This window comes from Puma concolor, chromosome B2 (genome assembly GCF_028749965.1).
Source record: "Puma concolor isolate L17-30 chromosome B2, mPumCon1.1.hap2, whole genome shotgun sequence".
NCBI classification, from domain to species: Eukaryota; Metazoa; Chordata; class Mammalia; order Carnivora; family Felidae; genus Puma; species Puma concolor.
In genome coordinates this window covers 41,662,372-41,683,323 of record NC_141671.1, presented here as the reverse complement: position 1 = coordinate 41,683,323, position 20,952 = coordinate 41,662,372, and the positions used below count along the sequence as shown (strand labels likewise).

Here is a 20,952-nt window from a genome sequence, read left to right as displayed (position 1 = left end):
AATGTATATTCAAAGTTTTTGGTTGCTGCAAGGTGGCAGCCTCAAATATTCTACCAAATATAAATGACTTGTAAATCAACCACTCATGATTAAAAAACTATCCCTAAAAAGGTTATCAATAAATAAGCTTGGAGGGAGAGAAAAAAATTTGGGGGTGGTTTCAGTTTACCAGCAATCACTTAAGTGATACAGCAATTTGAATTTAACAACACAGACCTTAAATCTGGGTTGAGTTAAGCAGTAACAACAGGTGATTAAGTGCAGTGAAGAAGTCTGAAGGGGGTGCACCTGAGTGGCTCAGGTTAAGCATCTAACTCTTGACTTTGGCTCATGTCATCATCTCATGGTTTGTGAGTTGAAGCCTTGCATTGGGCTCCGTGCTGACAGTGCAGAGCCTGCTTGGGATTCTCTCTCCCTCTGCCTCTCTGCCCTTCCCTCATGCATGTTCTCTCTCTCTCTCTCTCTCTCTCTCTCTCTCAAAAAAAAAAAAAGTCTGAAGAAGCGCTATGGTATGGTTGTTATAAAGATGGCTTCTGGTGCCAAACCACCTCACAATCCCCACTCTCTTTCTCGCCGCATAACATTAAGCAAGTCACCTCTGTGTCTCAGTCTTCCCATCCGTGAAGGAAATTCAATAACAATACCTACCTCACAGGCGGATGGTGATTAAGTCAATGCTTAGCAAACTCTCAGTATAATGTGTACTAAGTGCTCAATAAATATTAGTCACAAACAACAATTTAAAAGATGATTTCAGGGTCCTTTTGGGGGGGGGGAGGGGAGAAATGCTTTACCTGCAAGTAAACGAGAAACTGGGAGGTGAATGCTAACTTTTTCTTGGGAAACACAGTATCTGATAGTTTCCACTGAATGTCCACAAATGCTTAACGTGATTGGCTGTTCACCATCAGTGAAACCACCATGACACTGCATCAATACAGCAAGGCATTTCTTGTAAGCTTCAATTAACACTTTTTCCTAAAAAAGAGGGTTTTCTGTAAGTTATTCAAAAGGCTGGGTTTCTACAACATTGAATAAGCACCTCAAATTTGACAAAGAGTCAGTACGTAACACCTCAAATATCAATATAGGCAACACCAAATTCAACTTCCCTCCCCAACTCCCCCTCTTCCAGTGCCCTGTCTCAGTGAATGACATCTCCATACAGCTGTGGAAATCTAGAAGTTATTCCAGTACCCTCCTTTCCCACTGTCCAATCTATTCCCAAACCGGCGATTTCACCTTCTAAATTTCTCTCAAACCTGGCCACTGATCACCTCCAGTAACTCAAAGGAAAGCCAACCATCTATTAAATCTCTCTACTTTTGCCCTCCTCTATCTATTCTCCACACAGAATAACTTTAAAAAACATGTAAACTGGGTTATGTCACTTTTTCTGCTTGGTAGCCGCTAGTGGCATCTCAATTTGTTAGATAAAACCCAAATTTCTTTCCAAGGCCCTGCAAAGTCAGGCACCTGTCCACTTTTCTACCTTCAACCTCTGTGCTCCAACCTGAGCCTTCTCACAGCTTCTGGACCAACCATACTCTTTCTTATCACAGAGCATGATGCAGCTGTCTCTCAGTCAGGAATATGTGTTACTCTTTGACCAGTTAACTCTGACACATAGTTCAGATCTCACAGAAGTCTTCTCTTACCTCTCAACTTACACAGGCTCTCATCTAGACTTTATAGCCAAAGGAAAGCAAAATAATTTTAAGACAGAACAAATGTAACAATTGTAAAGCTTTACTTTTGGATAAATTTCTAAACTCTTTTTATATGCTCAAAATCTAGATGGGATTATGGAAAAAATGAAGATAGTAACATAAGAGAACAGAGAGAGTGGATTATTTCTGCCTCTATTTTCCAATTTTTTTCTGAGGATTCAGAATTTTAACTTTTATGGAATTTATAGGTAAGAGAGGAAAATATGCTGTTTCATGAGTTAAGTATCACTACTATCCTCTCCAGATCTCCTCAGAATTTACTGAGGAATTTATTTCCCCTCCTCCATTTATCGCCTTACCCCCTACCCCTAGAGGAAACTCACGTCTAAAGCACACCAGTCTTGCATCATTGAAATGACATGTGTTAATTTCATTTGTAGTGTGAAGGCTGCCTCCCACTCTGGTTCCATTTCAATATGCTGTCCTACTTGACGTGTAATTGGGTCCATCCCCTTAAAGGAAGCAAAAAGATTTAAAATGGATTAAAATTTTGTTTGTTCTCTTACATGGGCACTTAAGAAATAATATAGAAGAAATATATATTGATTACAAAAACATACAAAGTAGACGTTTTAACAAGAATAAGTAGTGTAAGTCCAACTCTAAATTACATATTTATATAACAGTCTCTAAAATATAAAAATCCCAGTATAAAACAAATTATTTGTGGCAATTTTTTTTTATGTTTTAAACAATAAAATGTATATTTCACTGCAACAATCCTTCAAATTATTTTTAACCCTATCATCTACAGACCAAACTATTAGAAGAAATTGGATAGGCTTTTTTAAATTTTTTTTTTTTTTTCAACGTTTATTTATTTTTGGGACAGAGAGAGACAGAGCATGAACGGGGGAGGGGCAGAGAGAGAGGGAGACACAGAATCGGAAACAGGCTCCAGGCTCTGAGCCATCAGCCCAGAGCCCGACGCGGGGCTCGAACTCACGGACCGCGAGATCGTGACCTGACTGAAGTCGGACGCTTAACCAACTGCGCCACCCAGGCGCCCCAGAATTGGATAGGCTTTTAAAATGTTACTGAATTTATAAATATATTTTACAATATACTGCAACAAAATTTTTATACTTATTCTGAATCTGCAACTAAAATTTCTCAGACACTAAAAGAAAGCAAAACATGGGGTGCCTGAGTGGCTCAGTTGGTTAAGTGTCCAACTTCGGCTCAGTTTTGAGCCCTGCATTGGGCTCTGCGCTGACAGCTCAGAGCCTGGAGCCTACTTTGGATTCTGTGTCTCCCTCTCTCTCTGCCCCTCCCCTGCTTGAGCTCTCTCTCTCTCTCTCTCAAAAATAAATAAACATTAAAAAAAAAAGAAAAAAAGCAAAATGAAAACAAAAGAAAAACAGAAAGTAAAATATTATTTCATACGAATATACATTTTTGAAAGAATCTTAATTAAGAATATAATTTTTTAGGGGCTCCCGGGGGGCTCAGCCAGTTAAGTGTCCAACTTTGGCGCAGGTCATGATCTCGCGCTTCATGAGTTGAAGCTCTGTGTCGGGCTCTGTGCTGACAGATCAAACCTGGAGCTTGCTTCAGATTCTGTGTGTCTCTCTCTCTGCCCCTCCCCAACTTGTGCTCTGTCTCTGTCTCTCAAAAATAAATAAAAACATTAAAAAATAAAAAAAAAAGAATATCATTTTTTAGAACCTAGCCTAACTACTCTTGGTGTGTCAGAACTGATTAAATAACAGAAAATAGAGGATACTAAAGTATTTAAAATGACCAAAGTGGGGGCGCCTGGGTGGCTCAAGTCGGTTGAGCGCCCGACTTCAGCTCAGGTCATGATCTTACACTCCATGAGTTCGAGCCCCACATAGGGCTCTGTGCTGACAGCTCAGAGCCTGGAGCCTGCTTCGGATTCTGTGTCTCCCTCTCTCTCTGCCCCTCCCCTGCTCATACTCTGTCTCTGTCTCAAAAATAAATAAAAACATTTAAAAAATAAATAAAATGACCAAAGTAGATATTGTTTCTACAGATATAAGAAAAAACATAGAAGTATTATAATAAACTAAACATCATGAACCACCACCCAACACAGAAACTAGAATGTTTTCCAAAAATGATCAGTCAATTTTGCTATTTCTTGCTTACGAAAGCTAGATAGCTATTAAAAGAATCATAATGGTGCAGCTCAGATATTTTGGGATATCATCTATCTTCTTGCAGTTAAAACTGGTTAAATACACCAGTTGGCTTCTGTTTCTAGATTCTGTTCTGTATATGGGGGTGTTTCCAAAGAAGAGAATTAAACATAGGGGAATAAGATCTATACTGTATTATACAAATATCACATCAAGGAGAGAAAAAGAAATATGGAAACATTAAAACTAAAAAATCAAACATTATAGTTTCTTAAATAATTAACTTGACAATGCTTCCACGTAAGCCTAATATTAAAAAGATTGTAATTGTAAAATTGTAAAATATTGTAATTGTAAAATTACAATCCCCAAAGAAAGAATGTTAATGGTAACCAAAAGAATAACCAAATACAAAAAAACAACACAGCAGATGCCAGAACTTCTGCTGGGATCTCATTCATTCTACACCTTGCTATGAGTTTCTAATTAAAGAAGAGCTTCTTGGTCCAAATTGTAGTCACCCAAATTATTCTTTTAGAAATGTGTCCCAAATGAAAAGAATATAAAAAGATGTTCAGTTCAATGAACCAAAAAAAAAAAAAAAAAAAAAAAAAGAAAGAAAGAAAAGGAAAGTGTTTCCTTTTATTTTTGAAAAATTTTTTTAGAGATTATTTTGAGAGAGAGAGGCAGAGAGAGAATCCTAAGCAGGCTTCATACTATCAGTGAGGAGCCTGATGTGGGGCTTGAACTCACGAACCATGAGATCATGATCTGAGCCAAAGTCAGACGCTTAATCAACTGAGACACCCAGGTGCCCCCAGTGTTTCCCTTTAAAATGTGTCAGTTTATACATACCTGCATACATTTGAGTAATTCCAAAAAGGCATCAAATCCTTCCAGGAACTTCTGTCTCAGATCATCTGACCATTCAGTTGGTTTGCTAATTAACACATACCTGAACAAGATAAAAATAGCAATGAATATATGGGTAAACAGTGACATTTTATAAATTGCAAGTGGTGGATAATTCAACAAAAGCTTACTTGAGATCTAAAATAAGGCTCTGAACTCTCCTAAACTTGAAGGCTTGTAAAGCAGTATATCGTTCAAACTGAAATCTGCCCTGGGCATCTCGATGTCTCAAATGGTCCATAAAAGTCTTAATGATAATGGTCATTAGGTTTTCCTCTGTGATGAGCATCCGAGCCTAGGACGAAGTATATCAGAGTACATGGTAATCAAAACCCATTTACTAGAAATCTAAAAAAAAGTCACCAACATTGGTTAGCTCTTTGAAGTTTAAACCTTTTTCAGTGCAAACGTATAATATCATAAATGCATTACTGTGTATTTCTAAATAACAATTACTTACTCCAATTGCCATGTGTATGAAGCAACAATTATATCACGGAGAAAGATGCCAGAATGTTAGGAGACATATCCATGGCTCATTATTCAAAGACAACTCGGGGTGAGGGGGTCTGAACCAGGCTGCAAATTTTCCTTAACTGAGACATTTAGATACCTATAATGGTATGGTATAATTATTCTAGGATCCAGAGGTTCATATCACAGATTCTGTAGAACTCAGTATGAAACTATATTTCTTCTTAATCTCCTTTTTAAAATTTATTTTTGTTCTTGTTTCTATGTATATACATATCTATGTATTTTTGAATAAGCAAATACATTTAAATGATACACACACACACACACACACACACACACACACACACACACACAGATAAAAGTCTCCTAGCTCCCAAGGTCCCCCTTGCAAAGGCAGTCTCTGTTAGTTTTCCTTGCATATTCTTCTAGAGATGGTGCATGTGTATATATACTACATACATATATGCATATACACACACATATATACATTTATACTATATGGGTTAGATGTTATTAAGTAGATAGAAGTGTGCACATAGTTAATTACATCCATCTCTCCCCCTCAAAAGATAGCATATTATAAACACTGTTCCGCACTTGTTTTTTCACTTCATATATTTTAGAGATTGTCCCATATCAGTTCATATAAATTCCCTCATTCTTTTTTTTGTCTAATTTTTTAATGCTTATTTTTGAGAGAGACAGAGAGACAGCAAGCAGGGGAGGGGCATAAAGAGAGGGAGACACAGAATCTGAAGCAGGCTCCAGGCTCTGAGCTGTCAGCACAGAGCCAACGTGGGGGTGAAACTCACGGACTGTGAGATCATGACCTGAGCCGAATTGGAGGCTTAACTGACCTGAGCCACCCAGGCGATCCCCCCTCATTCCTTATATCTATCATTAGGTATTCTTTTCTATCATACTTTATTTAGCCAGGCAGGCCCTTACCAGTGAGACATGAGACATTAGGGCTTTTTCTAGTCCTATGCTATTTATTACAAAAGATGTTGCAACAAATATCAACTGTGTACCACTGCAAGGATGTATGAATAGTATAATTTCTTAGAAGTGGATTACTGGGTTAAAGTGTATGTACATTATAAATTTTGACTGATACCAACAAATTGTTTCCACAAAGAAGCTCACCAATTTATATGTCCATATACAGTGTGTACATTTCCTCTCATGCGTTCAATAACACAACTTCAAACATTAAAAAAAAATTTTTTATTTTCTTAAAAAAAAAATTTTTGAGAGACACAGAGTGTGAGTGGGGGAGGGGCAGAGAGAGAGGGAGACACAGATCCAAAGCAGGCTCCAGGCTCTGAGCTGTCAGCAGAGAGCCCGATGTGGGGCTCGAACTCATGGAGTGTGAGATCATGACCTGCTGAAGTCGGACACTTAACTGACTGAGCCACCCAGGTGCCCCAGTAAGTAGTTTTAAATAAAAATAAAGGCAGACAGAGAGAGAGAATCCCAAGCAGCCTTCGCGATGTCCATGTAGAGCTGGGTGAGGGGCTCGAACTCCTGAACTGTGAGATCATGACCTAAACTGAGATCGAGTCGGATGCTTCACCGACTGAGCCACCCAGGTGCCCCCAGAAGATCTAGTATTATTTGAATACCTCATTATTATTCTTCCACAATGGATCATACTTTTCTAGACTAACTAGGTTCAAGTTATTATTGGTGCTGGGGGACTATATAACTAGGTCTCTCATTAAGCATTTAACAATGTAGAAAGTTGCACCAAAAAGTAGGACAAAAAAGTACAGAAGACAGAAGTCTAAGAATATAGTAAAGTTGTGTTCTTAATGTAAAGGTTAAGTTCTGAGGTCATCAGATAAAGAGAAAATCTATAAAGTTAAATATTCCTTTGAAAAACTCAAAAGTCATCATCACGTTGCCAAGAGTTAGGGTCTAAGAACCTCAAAAGTCAACAGGATTAACTTCTGTTCAGTTTCCTACACAGTAAAGACAAAAGTCCAGCTTGAAAAAGAGAAGGTACTGATAGGTTAAGATAAAAGGATATTCTTTGTTGGTTTTTTGTTTGCTCTATTAGGGGATTTGGGAAAACTTAAATTTCACTGACTTACAAAAACTCTGTAGAGCTTGCTGGTAAGACTTATAACCAAAAATTGATGGAAGTTTGGTAGAGACAATTTAATATTCATGGAGTGTGTATCTCACCAACAAAGGCATTTATTTAGCATTTTCAGTTTCAGATGAATGTTAAAAAGAGTTTATCCAGTGCATAATTTTGGATTGGATTCTAACTGTCGTGGGTGCCAAATTAAAAAAAAATCAATTAAGGCAGCTAGCCCATTAGTACTGTCCCATTAAAATAGGGGAGTTATGGGGCACCTGGGTGGCTCAGTTGGTTAAGTGTCCGACTTTGGCTCAGGTCATGATCTTGTGGTTCATGAGTTTGAACCCCGTGTTGGCTCTGTGCTGACAGCTCGGAGCCTGGAGCCTGCTTTGGATTCTGTGTCTCCCTCTCTCTCTCTCTGTGCCTCCCCTGCTTGTGCTGTCTCTTGCTGTCTCTCAAAAATAAATAAATGTTAAAAGAAAAATTTAAAAAATGAAACAAAATGGGAGTTACTCAGGCATTGCTATTTCTAAAAAGAAAACTTAAGAAAGCATATTTTCCAAGGTTCCAACAGAAAAGAAGGACAAAAAAGTTGGTGCTTGGCTTTATCACCTCATGCCTAGATTGTTGCTAACCTTTCAAGGTAATCTTTAACATTAAAAATCTAACATTATTATACAGTTCCAGTACTTCTTACCACTCACCCTAAAACACTGCTTGATTTTTATATGCCTACAATTCACTTTGCTTTAAAATATATTACTGCTACTTACCTTAACTACAGTTTTATTCATTTTATGTAATTTATATTCAATTTTGTGTTGTAAGGCTCATTACATATCTAACAGCATATTCAAAATGGGCCAACATTCCCCCTAAGACTCTGAAAAACTTTACTGAATAATAATGGCCCGTGCACACACTTTTAATTAAACTAAATATGATGAGCATACAGGGGTAATGCTGACTATAAATCAGGGTACATTTGATCAAAACAAGTTAGAACAAGTAAGATAGTCTTGTCACTTGAATTAGTACTGGCTCTTGACCAAACTATTTAAAAATGAAGACTGAATTTTCAGTTAACCCAAAAGACCAATAAATGGGATTCTATCACTCATATGAAACATTTCACTAATATCTAGGGCAAGTGTTTTTTAAGCAGGGATATGCATATGAATTACTAATGGTGCTTTTTCAAGAAACTATTACATGCATTCTTCCAGTCATGATGGGATAAGCTTGAGGCGGACCAACACTTCCACCAAGAACAACCAGAAAAGATCAACTAGAAAAAAAAAGTCTGAAATCATTAGAGACCCCCTGAGGCCACAAGGGTTCAAGGGGATAGAACCTTCGAGAAGGGGAGCAGCACAGGGAGGTGAGCCAACATCCTGAAGCTGCTTTTCCCTCAGCATCTCCCTCTTCTGGGAGTGTGGCAAAATGGGACTGAAGATCCCAGGAAAGAGTCTGCCAGAGCTGCTAATAATGGGGAGAAGACCCTGAGATTTTAGCTGTTCCATGGTGTGAGGAGCCCAGGATTCTAGCAAGAACACAAGGGTGGGAATGGAGTCCAACTTTCTTCCGGTTTTCCCCTTAAGACATTTGCAAAATTCTGAAGCTGTGCAGGACAGAAGTCTAAGAGCAGAAAGTCTAGAAGGGCAAAGGAGTGATGTGGCAGCCTCAGCAAGCTGAGGAAACAAAACTTGAGTTCAGGAGCCTAGAGAGGGGAGGAACTCCAGTGAGCACTCCAGGCTCTAAAGTGGGAGCCCTCCCAGGGCAACGTTGCGGGATGAGGATGGACCGGAAGACAGAGTCTTGCCAAAACAACCTGGAGTCACGGCAATCCCGCAGTAGACTGATCGGCCTCACTCTATCTGCCTCACAGTAAGGGGACTATTCTTGGGAGGAAGATATTACACAGAGTCTTAAGATTTTCTAATGAAAACCATCCTGTCGGAAGGCAATGAGAAAGAGAATGGGGCAGAAACCATATGTGAATGACTACAAAATTTCCCAAACCGAGAAAGCCACCAGCCTAAGAGATGCAGTATCTACAAACTCCAATATCTATAAATATAAAGAAAACCAAACCTACATAAATCATAGCAAGACTGCTGAAACCTAAGACAAAATGCCAATAAAAAGTTATTAAGCATTCCAAATGACTAAAAAAACCAAAAGGGGTAAAATATTACAAAAAAATTAAATCGGAATAGAATACAAATGATCTAGATAATGACATTATAAGACCATGACACAGCTAAGATTTACATGTTCAGAAAATTGAGGAAAAAATGGAGGATTTTACCAGAAAACTGGAATCTTAAAAAAAAAAAAAAAAGTGGATTTTTGCTTCAGGAATCAGGCAAGAGAGAGTAGATGTACTTTTCTCTAGTCCTCCCACTAAGTACACCATGTCCAAAATTCTGGACATCATATGCAAAAGACCACCACAAGATTCAGAATGGTGGCCAGAAGAAGGCAGACTGGCTAGGGACCTCAGAGACCCCAAGAAAAGACACGACAGAGAGATCTAAGAAGCTGGCAACCTGAAAATGCCAATGGGCACAGGCTTTTTTAAAAAGCCCCAATAAAAGCCTGCTCTGTCAGCCACAGGAAAGAAGTAACTCAGCAGGACAGAAAACTTTCCGACAATAACCCCTCCACTCTAGCCAACCACTACGGAAAAAACTGTAGCTCTATCCCCATCTATACCAACAAAGGCTGAATGGTGAAGTCCAGACTTCCACTCTTCAGGGGCTGAAATATGGTACCTGCTTGCAATATCAGGGGTGCACGTCCTAACTTCAAGGGCAGTGCTACTGAAAGCTACTCGGTGGACCAGTGGCCTGCCAACTGTTTGCTGCCAGTTGTGACAAGAAGGCAAATCAACTACTTGTAACAGTTTAATTTAGCTGACAGTTGTTTCTCATAGCAGGAGTTTTGCTGAGAGCAACAGTGTGTTGGTTCACATTCTGGTCCAAACCTTTTATCCTGTCATTACTGACACTTTGAGTAAAACTGCTGTTGAGTCACCCTTAAGAGAATACTAAGTGAATGTACAACTAACAAGTTAATAGGGGGGAAAAGAAATAACAATTATTTAATCTAAAAGAAGGTAAGAGAGAAGGGAAAAACACAAAACAGGTGGGTTCAAACAGGAAAAAAAAAAAAACATAAGATGGCAAATACAAACCCAAATATACCAGTAATTACATTAAATGGGCAGTAACCTGCTTATATCATTAGGAGTGTCAGATTGGATAAACAACAAATCCGAAATACATGCTTTTAAAAAATGATACAAGTTTAATTTAGGGGCACACAAAACTTAAAAATGTAACAATGGAGAAGACATACAATACAAACACTAACCAAAAAAAAAGGAGTTGTTGCTATAATATTAGATAAATTACTCCAAGGAAACAAAATTTGAAAGTATTGGAGTGCCTGGGTGGCTCAGTTGGTTAAGCGTCCAACTTCACCTCAGGTCATGATCTCATGGTTTGTGAGTTCAAGCCCCATGTCGGGCTCTGTGCTGAGAGCTCAGAGCCTGGAGCCTGCTTCAGATTCTGTGTCTCCCTCTCTCTCTCTCTCTCTGCCCCTCCACTGCTCACACTCTGTCTCTCTCTCTCTCAAAAATAAATAAACATTAAAAAAAACAAAAAACAAAAAACAAAAAGAGAAAGACAAATCCAACAATCACTGTGGGAGACTTATAGCCCATCTTATAGATGCTTCAATAACTGATGGAACAAACAGACAGAAAATTAGTATGTATATAAAAGATTTACAAAAAGAAAAAAACAAAACAAAAAAAGATTTACACAATGAAAATGAACACACTTGACCTAAGTGACATATAGAAACACTGTACCCAATGATAAAGGAGAATATACATTATTTTCAAGTCCACATTGGACATTTACCAAAAATGAAAAAATTCTGGGCCACAAAGCTACACTCAACAGAGGACTGAAATCAGAGCATGTTCTCTGATCATAGTGAAATTAAGCTAGAATTCATAACAAAATAATTAGAAAATGCCCAAGTGTTTTAAAATTTAGCAATATATTTCTAAGACATTTAATCACGAAGAAAAAATGGGTCAAGAGATCACTAAGGAACTCAGTGAAGTTTTTGAACTGTATAATAAAAATAGGACATAACAAAACTATGAAATACAGCTTACATTGTGCTTAGAAACTTAAGCCTTATATCAGCAAAGAAAGGCTGAAAGTCAATGACTTAAACATCTATCTCAAGAAATTACAGAAAGAATGGCAGTCTACCATGTGGTGAATAAAAGCAGGAATCTTTCTCATTCCTAATCTCAGGGGGAAAGCTTTTAATACCATTAAGTACAATGTTTGTTTTAGGTTTCTGTTTTTTGTTTTGTTCTTAGGTACTCTATTAAAAGTTTTCTCTCATTCCTACTTTGCTATGGGGTATTTTTGTTTTAAATTATGAATGACTGTTGAATTTTTATGAATTCCGGGAAAGCATTTGATACACTTTTTTTCTTTTCATGTTAATAAGGTAAGTAATGCCAGCTGATTCCCCCCCCCCCCCAAATGCTATATTGCTCTTGCATTAAGGAAAAAGACCAAATGGGGTTGTGATGTATTATCCTTTTTCTATAATGCTTGATTTGATTTATGCAACCTCATATGTGAGAGAGATTAGACGGTAATTTCCTTCTTTTTTAATTTTTTTTTAATTTTTGAGAGAGAGAGAGAGAGAGCGAGCAGGGGAGGGGCAGAGAGAGAGGGAGACACAGAATCTGAAGCAGGCTCCAGGCTCGAGCCCAAGTGGGGCTCAAACTCATGAACCAGAACCGTGAGATCATGACCTGAGCTGAAGTCAGATGCTCAACCGACTGAGCCAGTCAGGTGCCCCAGTAATTTTCTTTTCTTGTAATGAATGCCTTGTTGAGTTTTGGTATCAAGATTACAGAAAACTCAATTAAACTGGCCAGTATATTCTCCTTCTCTGTTTTCTGGAAAAATTTATGTAAGACCAGTGTTATTTCTTTCTCAAACGTTTGGAAGAATTCTCCAGTGTAGCCATTTGGGCCCGGAGACTTCTTTGTGAGAAAATTTTTATTATAATTAAAGATTCTGTTTTTTGTTTCTCTTTTAATAACCTGTGGATTTTCTTAGGAATCTGTTCATTTCATCCAAATTTCCAAATATATTGATGTAAGTTGGTCCCAATATTGCCTTCTTTTCTCCTTAATATCTGTAAAAATCTGTTTTTTTTTTAAATCGGTGATTTTTTTATAGTCCTTTTTAAAATTAAATTTTTCGGGGCACCTGGGTGGCTCAATGGGTTAAGCGTCTGACTTCAGCTCAGGTCACGATCTCGCGGTCCGTGAGTTCGAGCCCCGCATCGGGCTCTGGGCTGATGGCTCAGAGCCTGGATCCTGCTTCCGATTCTGTGTCTCCCTCTCTCTCTGCCCCTCCTCCGTTCATGCTCTGTCTCTCTCTGTCCCAAAAATAAATAAACGTAAAAAAAATTAATTAATTAAATTAAATTTTTCTATTTTTCCTATTAGACTTTCTAGAAATCTAGTCCTTTTCTTTGGTCTTTATTTTTTTTTTTTTAATGTTTATTTTTGAGACAGAGAGAGAGGAACGGGGGAGGGTTACAGAGAGGGAGACACAGAATCCGAAGCAGGCTCCAGACTCTGAGCTGTCAGCACAGAGCCCAACGTGGAGCTCGAACTCACGGACCGTGAGATCATGACCTGAGCTGAAGTCGGATGCTCAAGCAACTGAGCCACTCAGGCGCCCTTCTTTGTTCTTTTCAAAGAACCAACTTTTTTGGTTGTATTGATTTTTCTCATGTATATTTGCTTTGTTTTATTAATTTCTGCTCTTTATTATTTGCCTTCTTCTACTTTCTTCAGGCAAAAGACCTAAGCTCTTGCAATGGCCTTACCCACTGCATCTTCACCCCTATCCCTAAACTCAGTGAGGTCACTGACCATTCATTTATCTAGCAACTCTGGCCTGTTTGGGGTTCCTTCTTCCAAAATGCCAAGTGCACATTCATCTCAGATGAATTCATCTTCCACCAGTTAGTCACACGACTCATTTCCCACTTCCTTCAGTTTCCTGTTCAAAAACCACTTCTCTGAGCGGCCTTCTGATATGTATAAAATATGAGCACCCCCCCCCCCCCCACTGTCACTCTCGATCCCCTTAACCTGCTTTTCTACTTCATAGCACTTACCAACGCTTGATTTATAAACAGTATGCAAATGTTTGTGTATCTGTTTCTTCTCAGCCTATAAATTCCGTGGTAACAGGGACTTTTGTCTGCTTTGTTTACTGCAATGCTTACCTCCAGGGCCCAAAACAGTACCTACTCAATAAAGGTGCTAAATAAATGAGCTCTGAGTAAATGAACACATACACTATTTTTTTTCCAGTGTTTCTAACTAAAGGAATCACACAAGAAGTAAAAATTAAAAGTTGAAATATTAGAAGGAACAAAAATTACTTGTAGATTATTAGAAATCCCAAAGAATCAGCACAAAATGTTAGAAGAAATGTTAATAAGAGGGCCAGATACAAGATGAATCTACAAATATCAGTACTTTTTCTACATACAAGCCATAGCCAAATTAAAAATGTGTATGACCAAACAAGAGAACTATAAAGCTTGTACTAAGAGCATAAAATAAAACCTCACACATGAGGACAAATTATGTTCCTGGATGGAGATATTTAATATTGCAAAGATATCAGCTCTTTGCAAAGAATCTATAAATACAATACCTTTCCAATCAAAATCCTAATGTGTCTTTCATTTTTCGGGGGGGGGGGGGAGGGAAGAATTGACAAACTGATTTTAGTTCATCTTTAATACTAAAGGATTTAGCTCTAGAAGATATCAAAATAGAATATTAAGCTAAAATTATTAAAACTGGGTTCTGACATGGAAATAGACAAAAAGATCAACGGAGGAAACATCTGGATACACATCAGATTATCTCAGGGGCTTCTCAAACATCCCTGACTAAAATGAAAGCATCACTCTTTCTCTTCATAAATCCTACTCATTCTCCAACCCCCCCGTGCAAGTGGCACAACACTTACTGGGCTGCAAGTTACAAACCTGGGAATCATCTTCACACTTTCCCTTGAATCTAACAACCAATCACCAACTGACCCCTCAAACCCAAGTCTGGCTGGTCCTATGGATTTTACTACCTAAATCTCTCTCACCACTCATATTTGCTGCCATAATCCCAGCTCAAGTTGCCACCAACTCTGGTCTGGATCATTGCATCAGGTTCTAATGAGGTTCCGCACACTTGCTTTTGCCCCCCTGTCAATTTGTTCTCCAAATTACAAACAGCATGATCTTTTAAAAAAAAAATCACAAACGTGATGATGTAAATGTTACCACTTAAAACTCTTCACTGCCTTCCCATAGTCTTCAAATAAAAACCAAAATCTTTAATTTGGCCTATAATATCTCATTAGTGGATAAACAGACTTCAGATAGCTTCAACTGTACTAAATGAAATAAAGGTAATTTGGGGGGAAAAATGCTCATTAAAGACAAATGAACAAAAAAACTGGAAAAGGTACCTTGTTAGTAAAATAACCACACAGTACTCTTAATTCTATACAATCTGGCACCCACCACCTTCATTTCTGGTCACATTTTATTCCATGTTCAAGAATCTTCAACTGTGCTGGCTTTCCTTCTGTTTCCTGTATAGGAACTTTCCTACCTCACCAGACTTTCTCTGGTCCCTTTAAATGAACTTTCCTTCATGACTCCACATAAAGGTGCCTTACCTATAGAATCTGTCTCTGAACTTTGGGAAAAGGTCAGATCTATTATTCTCTCTCAAAACAACCAAATTATGTTTTTAAATTTTATTTATTTTTTAATGTTTATTTTTATTTTTTGAGAGAGAGTGAGTGGGGGAGGGGCAAGGAAAGAGGGGGACAGGATCCAAAGCGGGTTCTGCACTGACAACAGTGAGCCTGACACAGGGCTTGAACTCGTGAACTGTGAGCTCACGATCTGAGCCACACAGGCACCCCAAAACAACCAAATTCTTGAGTTTTCATTATAATTTTAATTAATGAATTCTGTGAGTCTTTCCCATTATTTTAAGTTCCATGAGGCCAAGGATAGCATCAGTTTTTGTTCACTATGGTGTTCCCAAAGCCTAGAACTGTGCCTGATAAATCATGGATGCTCAATACATTTTTGTTAAATAAATGAAATATGAATTTTAATTTCTGTATAGCACTAAAACATAGTGATGCCTTCCTGAGCAACTAGTGAAACTTAGTACAAGACCACCCACAGTCATTGCAATTCAGTTGCCTTAGCTATCCTTTCCCTTACGGGGATGGGGGAGGGAGCTTCTCAAAATGTGAGTTTGTATACAATATGCTGTTTCTAATGGATGCATGTGTTAAACCACTCAGTTTAATTTTTTTTTTTTTTTAACGTTTATTTATTTTTTTGGGGACAGAGAGAGACAGAGCATGAACGGGGGAGGGGCAGAGAGAGAGGGAGACACAGAATCAGAAACAGGCTCCAGGCTCTGAGCCATCAGCCCAGAGCCCGACGCGGGGCTCGAACTCACGGACCGCGAGATCGTGACCTGGCTGAAGTCGGACGCTTAACCGACTGCGCCACCCAGGCGCCCCAACTCAGTTTAATTTTTAACTCATCAGTTCAAAACCTCAGGGAAGTAGTACAAGAAAGTAGAGAGATTAAGCTTAAATGATTTCTTCTCTTTAGATTACATACTGAACGATATGTTCTAGAATGGTTGAAGGTGCCTAACGCCCTATCATCCACTAATAAAATATTATTCTATTCAGGAATATACAGATCTTCATTCTCTATTATTTTAAGGCTTTACTTCTGTCAATGGAAAACAAGAAAGTTCTTCTTAATCTTTTCGTACTTACAAGTGAAGGAACCGTGAATATCTGAACCGAGAGGTCTGCGATTGAAAACTCTCTGTCGTGGTCATCTGTCACATAATCACTCTGCAAACGCTCATAGTTCTATTAAGAAGGCAAAAAAAGGCAAGGAGTGCCAGCTATCAGTTACAAAGAAAAGGCAAGCACTACTCACCAGAGTAGGTGCAGTGAAGAACTGGACAGACAGAGCAGTCACGGACACTGCTCGCTCGTGATCATCCTCCATAAAATCTCTCTGCAACTGCTGGTAATTCTAAACAACAAGGGGGAGATTCACCTCTAATCCACATTGACCAAATGTTTAAGGATTATAATGAAAAGTCAGTGCTGGAGGAATCAATTAAGATAACACTGCTATGAGAATGATAACTGAAATGACTTCTACCAATTAAATTTTGTATAAATACCGGTTCACTATACAATCTTCTCACGCATGATGGCAATTTATGAGCTCAAATAGGAGCAATAGCATCTAAAATGCTGGGATGTTATTGTATACTGGCAGGGCTAAACCACAGCAGTGTTACATGGTCTCTGATGAAACCAGACTTTTCTTTCTTATGGATGTATATCAGAATCACCTGATGGCTCTTTCAAAGGATACAAGCTTAGACACCATTCTTGGTGAATCTGCTTTTCAGCAAGTTTAAGAATGATACACAAATATATATATATATATATATATATATATATATATATATATATATATATATATATATATATATATATATATATATATATATATTTTGAAAGAGCTCCCCAAATGATCCTCATATGCTTCCTTAAGAATTCCTAATTCAGGTGAAAACAAAAAAACAAGCACATACTATGGAAAGGGAGAACATACTTCAACAATATCAACAACCAAGAGTTGATGATTCTTCTTCTTTTTTTTAAAGTTTTATTTATTTTAAGTAATCTCCACACCCAACATAGGGCTCCAGCACATGACCCTGAGATAGTCACATGCTCTTCTGATTGAGCCAGCCAGGAACTCCAAGAATTCATGATTCTTAAAATCACATCCATATATCCATGCCATTTCAGCTAAGATGATCTTTTCCTTATACAAATCTCAATGAGAATAATACCATAATTCACCATGGCATAAGTTTAAATTCTTCATTTATCATTTTAGATCATACACATTTCACAGTTGGATATTTGTATTATCGCGGCAGGTGATGAACAAGAAAAGTCTTACAGCTAGAATTTTACTCTATTGATAAAAGATAAAAAGATCACTTACAAAGTTTCTTAGGGTTTAAAATCAACAAGTAACATATTATTATTAGTTGCTAATATTACAAAGCCTGGATATAATCACAGGTTATATTTACTCCATATATAACCTGACTATTTTGTTAAATTTCAAAACTGAGAAACTACTTACCTTTGCAAATCGAACAGCAAACAGTTTCTTATATTTCAAATCCATAAGCAGACTGCTCATGAACAACTGATGATACACACTCCTAGCACCTTTTACGAAAAGAGCAGATGTAAAATAAGGATATATCAAACAAACCAAAAATTACATTTCCAAAGTATTTATGTGAACAATTGTATTTTAAGTCTCAAGGGCAAAACTGTACATGTTATTCAGTATAAAATATTTGCAATCTACTTTTTTTTTTTTAATGTTTATTTATTAATTGGGGGGGACAGAGCAGAGAGAGACAGAGAGAGAGAGAATCCCAAGCAGGCTCTGTGCTATCAGTACAGTGCCCGGCACAGGGCTTTATCTCATGAACCATGAGATCACGACCTGAGCTGAAATCCAGAGTTAGATGCTCAACTGACTGAGCCACCCAGGCACCCTGCAATCTGCTTCTCAAAAAATTGGTTTTTCTAAAAATGGTTTTCTAACAAAATATAAAGGTTATTTAATTTAGGTCTTGGACTCCAAAATCTGTTTTTGTTTCTTCCAGAGAACAAGACTACATGTACTTATTCTAAAAACTGTAAGTATATTTATTAAATACCTTCCCAAATGAAAAAAAAAAAAAAACAGTTTCCCAATTACCTATTTAAGGTTCCCCTATACCTTGAAAGTAGTTAAAAGATTACCTTTCCACAATTTGGAATCATTAAGCATCAATCTATCCACCAGAGAAGAGTTTTCACCATCTGGCCCTTCTTGTAAACCGACTTGACATAAAATTCGGCGAAGCCCATCTAAAACAGGAAGAAAAGTAGTCATGAAATAGTAACTTTAAGTATTAAAATAAAATGACATTTTAATAGAAATGTTCTAACGAATCTATAGAATTTTACATGTTTACTAAAGGTCAAATTTATTCAGAAAAGGTAAATATATTAACTATTTTATTAACATTTTCACAAAAAGGAGGAAAATTCTAAATCCTGCATTATATACCAATTCTTATTCGAGAATACCAAAATATACGTCTATCAGAAAGTCAACGATCTCTTATGTTGTAAAAAATTTAAATACTGTTCTTTAAGGACCTATGCTAATTAAACCAGATTATAGCAAAACTGTTACATCCCATGATAACTGAAGGTAGGTGTAATATAGAATTGTGCTACCATTAAAAAAAATGCATAGCCTCTGTACTATATCTCAGTCCATTTATTAGTGTTCTGCAAAATGCTTCCATTCATTAAACAAACGTTCCCTGTGTACCTATGTGTACCTACTATGAAGAGGTCCTGGAAGACAAATTGCTACATCTTCTAAATGCTGAACTTAAAAAAAAAAAAAAAAGTTCTTCAAATATGAACATAAGCATTAACATAGCCAAAACTTCAATAACCTTTTTGTTTCATACTTTATAATTAAAATTACTGTTTTTAGTCTTCTAGAAGCATGCAAAATAATCAGGTAAAAATGGAGTAATTTTAAAATTTAGTTCTAAAAGTCACTGAATAGAAATTTTTTACAAGGCTAAAGAGAAACACTTACATAAATATTAAATAAAAGATAGTCTTTAAATTATTTCAGGTAAATATCTCAAAAAATTTCTTGACAGAAAATTGCTTCCATGATACTACTAGTCATTACTACTGTAGCACAGAATTTGGCACACAGGTATCCAATAGAAAACACCAAAACTCAAATATACGAGGATAACAAAAATAACTGGAGAGACATTTATTTAAAAGGCAAGCAAACATGGTCTCCTAAATTTCCACACCTCAATATTTTCAACTGTCAGTTCACAATGTGGCAATGTTCTTTTAAGATAAATATTTTAGAAATTCTCTTTATAATAAACCTCAAAATGTCATTTATCCAAACCACCTCTCTTGCCTGAAAAACAGTATGACAAACAGCTTAGATGTATTCCTGTTTTTCTCTTTTGTGTTATATTTTATACGCCAAACTTGTACTTTTGGCATTAGACATGAGAGTTCTTTGTTCTGTTACCACCACGTTAGAAAGATGATTTAATTTGTGGACTGTGGAAAGACAAAGACAGTAAATACAAATCAGTAACTTCAAATTTGCAAGTGTTCAGAGCTGCAAATTATTAGTAACCAAAATCTGGAGGAGTCAAAACAAAAATTTCAACATTAGTGTTGTATCCTCTAAACTGGTAATCAGTTAGGTTTTATTTACACTTGTATTCTCCAGCTTGCTCAGTGGAACAGAGTTCCACAGAATGTTGTTTAAAAAAAAAAGTTCTTGTATCAAGTCTGTGAGATTTAGATTTCATTAGCATACTAATGTCATTTACCACTGTTTAATCCAATATTTCCTGCATTTATTTGAGGACAGAATCCTTTGTATGCATATAAAAAATCCTGTGGATCAAAATATGGGAAATGTGGGTTTTTCTGTGCATAAAGATATTCTGAGATGGTATTTTAAAATGTGAAATTAAAGCAAGAAATTATTTCACTTGATTTTTTTTTCCAAAATAGTTTTTTTGAACCTACCTGAATATCCAATAATACTTCCCAGCCAAGACAAAAGTTTCAAACCAAAATTCTGATGTGCCACAATAGACGAATGCATAACTTGAACTTTGAGTGGCTTTGTCTGTCTACTGGTATTTCTCTTAAAAAGAAATGGTAGAATGAAAAAACAAACTTAAAAAGGCTATCTTATAGAAAAAAGCTAATATTTTTATTTAATGTAACTACACTCTCATCATTACAGGAGAATTTTTCATGTATGTGTGTAAGAAAAATACCACTTGGCTTGCCTTACTCAGATCCTAATTTTCTAGAAAGAATCTAAGGATTCTTACAACAAAGTAAGAAGTTACAGCTCATGAGTAACCTGAATCTTTGGTCCTATATTTGAAAATCTGCCCCACCAATTAGAATTTATTTAAAAGCTTACATTTGTTTTAGGTCTTTAATTTCTTAAATGTAATTACACGTTTATTTAAATAATTTGCTTTACTGCACAGAAGCGATGTTATTGATACTTCAAAAAAAAAAATACTACAATTTCCAACGTAACCGTTTCTCAGTGTACAGTTCAGAAGTGTTATTAAGTACATTCACACTGTAGAGTAACCAATCTCCAGAACTCTCTTCATCTTGCAAAACCCAAACTCTATACCTACCAAACTCTAGAGGTATCATATAAACAGAATCATGCAATATTTATCTTTTTGTGACTGGCTTATTTCTCTAAGCATAATGTCCTCAAGGTTCATCCAGGATGTATGTAGCATGTGTCAGAATCTTCT

The 20,952-nt window shown here is 36.9% G+C and overlaps 1 protein-coding gene and 1 long non-coding RNA gene across 7 annotated transcripts in view; one reads left to right on the top strand and one right to left on the bottom strand.

The window, feature by feature from the left end:
• LOC147580952 (uncharacterized) overlaps window positions 1–20,952 on the top strand; it is a 324,096-nt gene that overhangs the window by 158,897 nt on the left and 144,247 nt on the right. The gene's annotated exons all lie outside the window — the stretch shown is intronic.
• UBR2 (ubiquitin protein ligase E3 component n-recognin 2) overlaps window positions 1–20,952 on the bottom strand; it is a 125,058-nt gene that overhangs the window by 48,585 nt on the left and 55,521 nt on the right. For 5 of the 6 annotated variants that reach the window (XM_086706871.1, XM_086706870.1, XM_086706868.1 and 2 more), the window contains 8 exons: window positions 20,189–20,309; window positions 18,353–18,460; window positions 17,676–17,764; window positions 16,268–16,366; window positions 4,876–5,039; window positions 4,688–4,787; window positions 2,054–2,182; window positions 795–978 (listed from right to left, as the gene is read on the bottom strand). In XM_086706871.1, the coding sequence (XP_086562997.1) occupies window positions 795–978; window positions 2,054–2,182; window positions 4,688–4,787; window positions 4,876–5,039; window positions 16,268–16,366; window positions 17,676–17,764; window positions 18,353–18,460; window positions 20,189–20,309 (994 nt within the window). Of the gene's footprint in view, window positions 1–794; window positions 979–2,053; window positions 2,183–4,687; window positions 4,788–4,875; window positions 5,040–16,267; window positions 16,367–16,436; window positions 16,536–17,675; window positions 17,765–18,352; window positions 18,461–20,188; window positions 20,310–20,952 lie in introns of all 6 variants that reach the window. The other variant, XM_086706869.1, reaches the window with a different exon arrangement.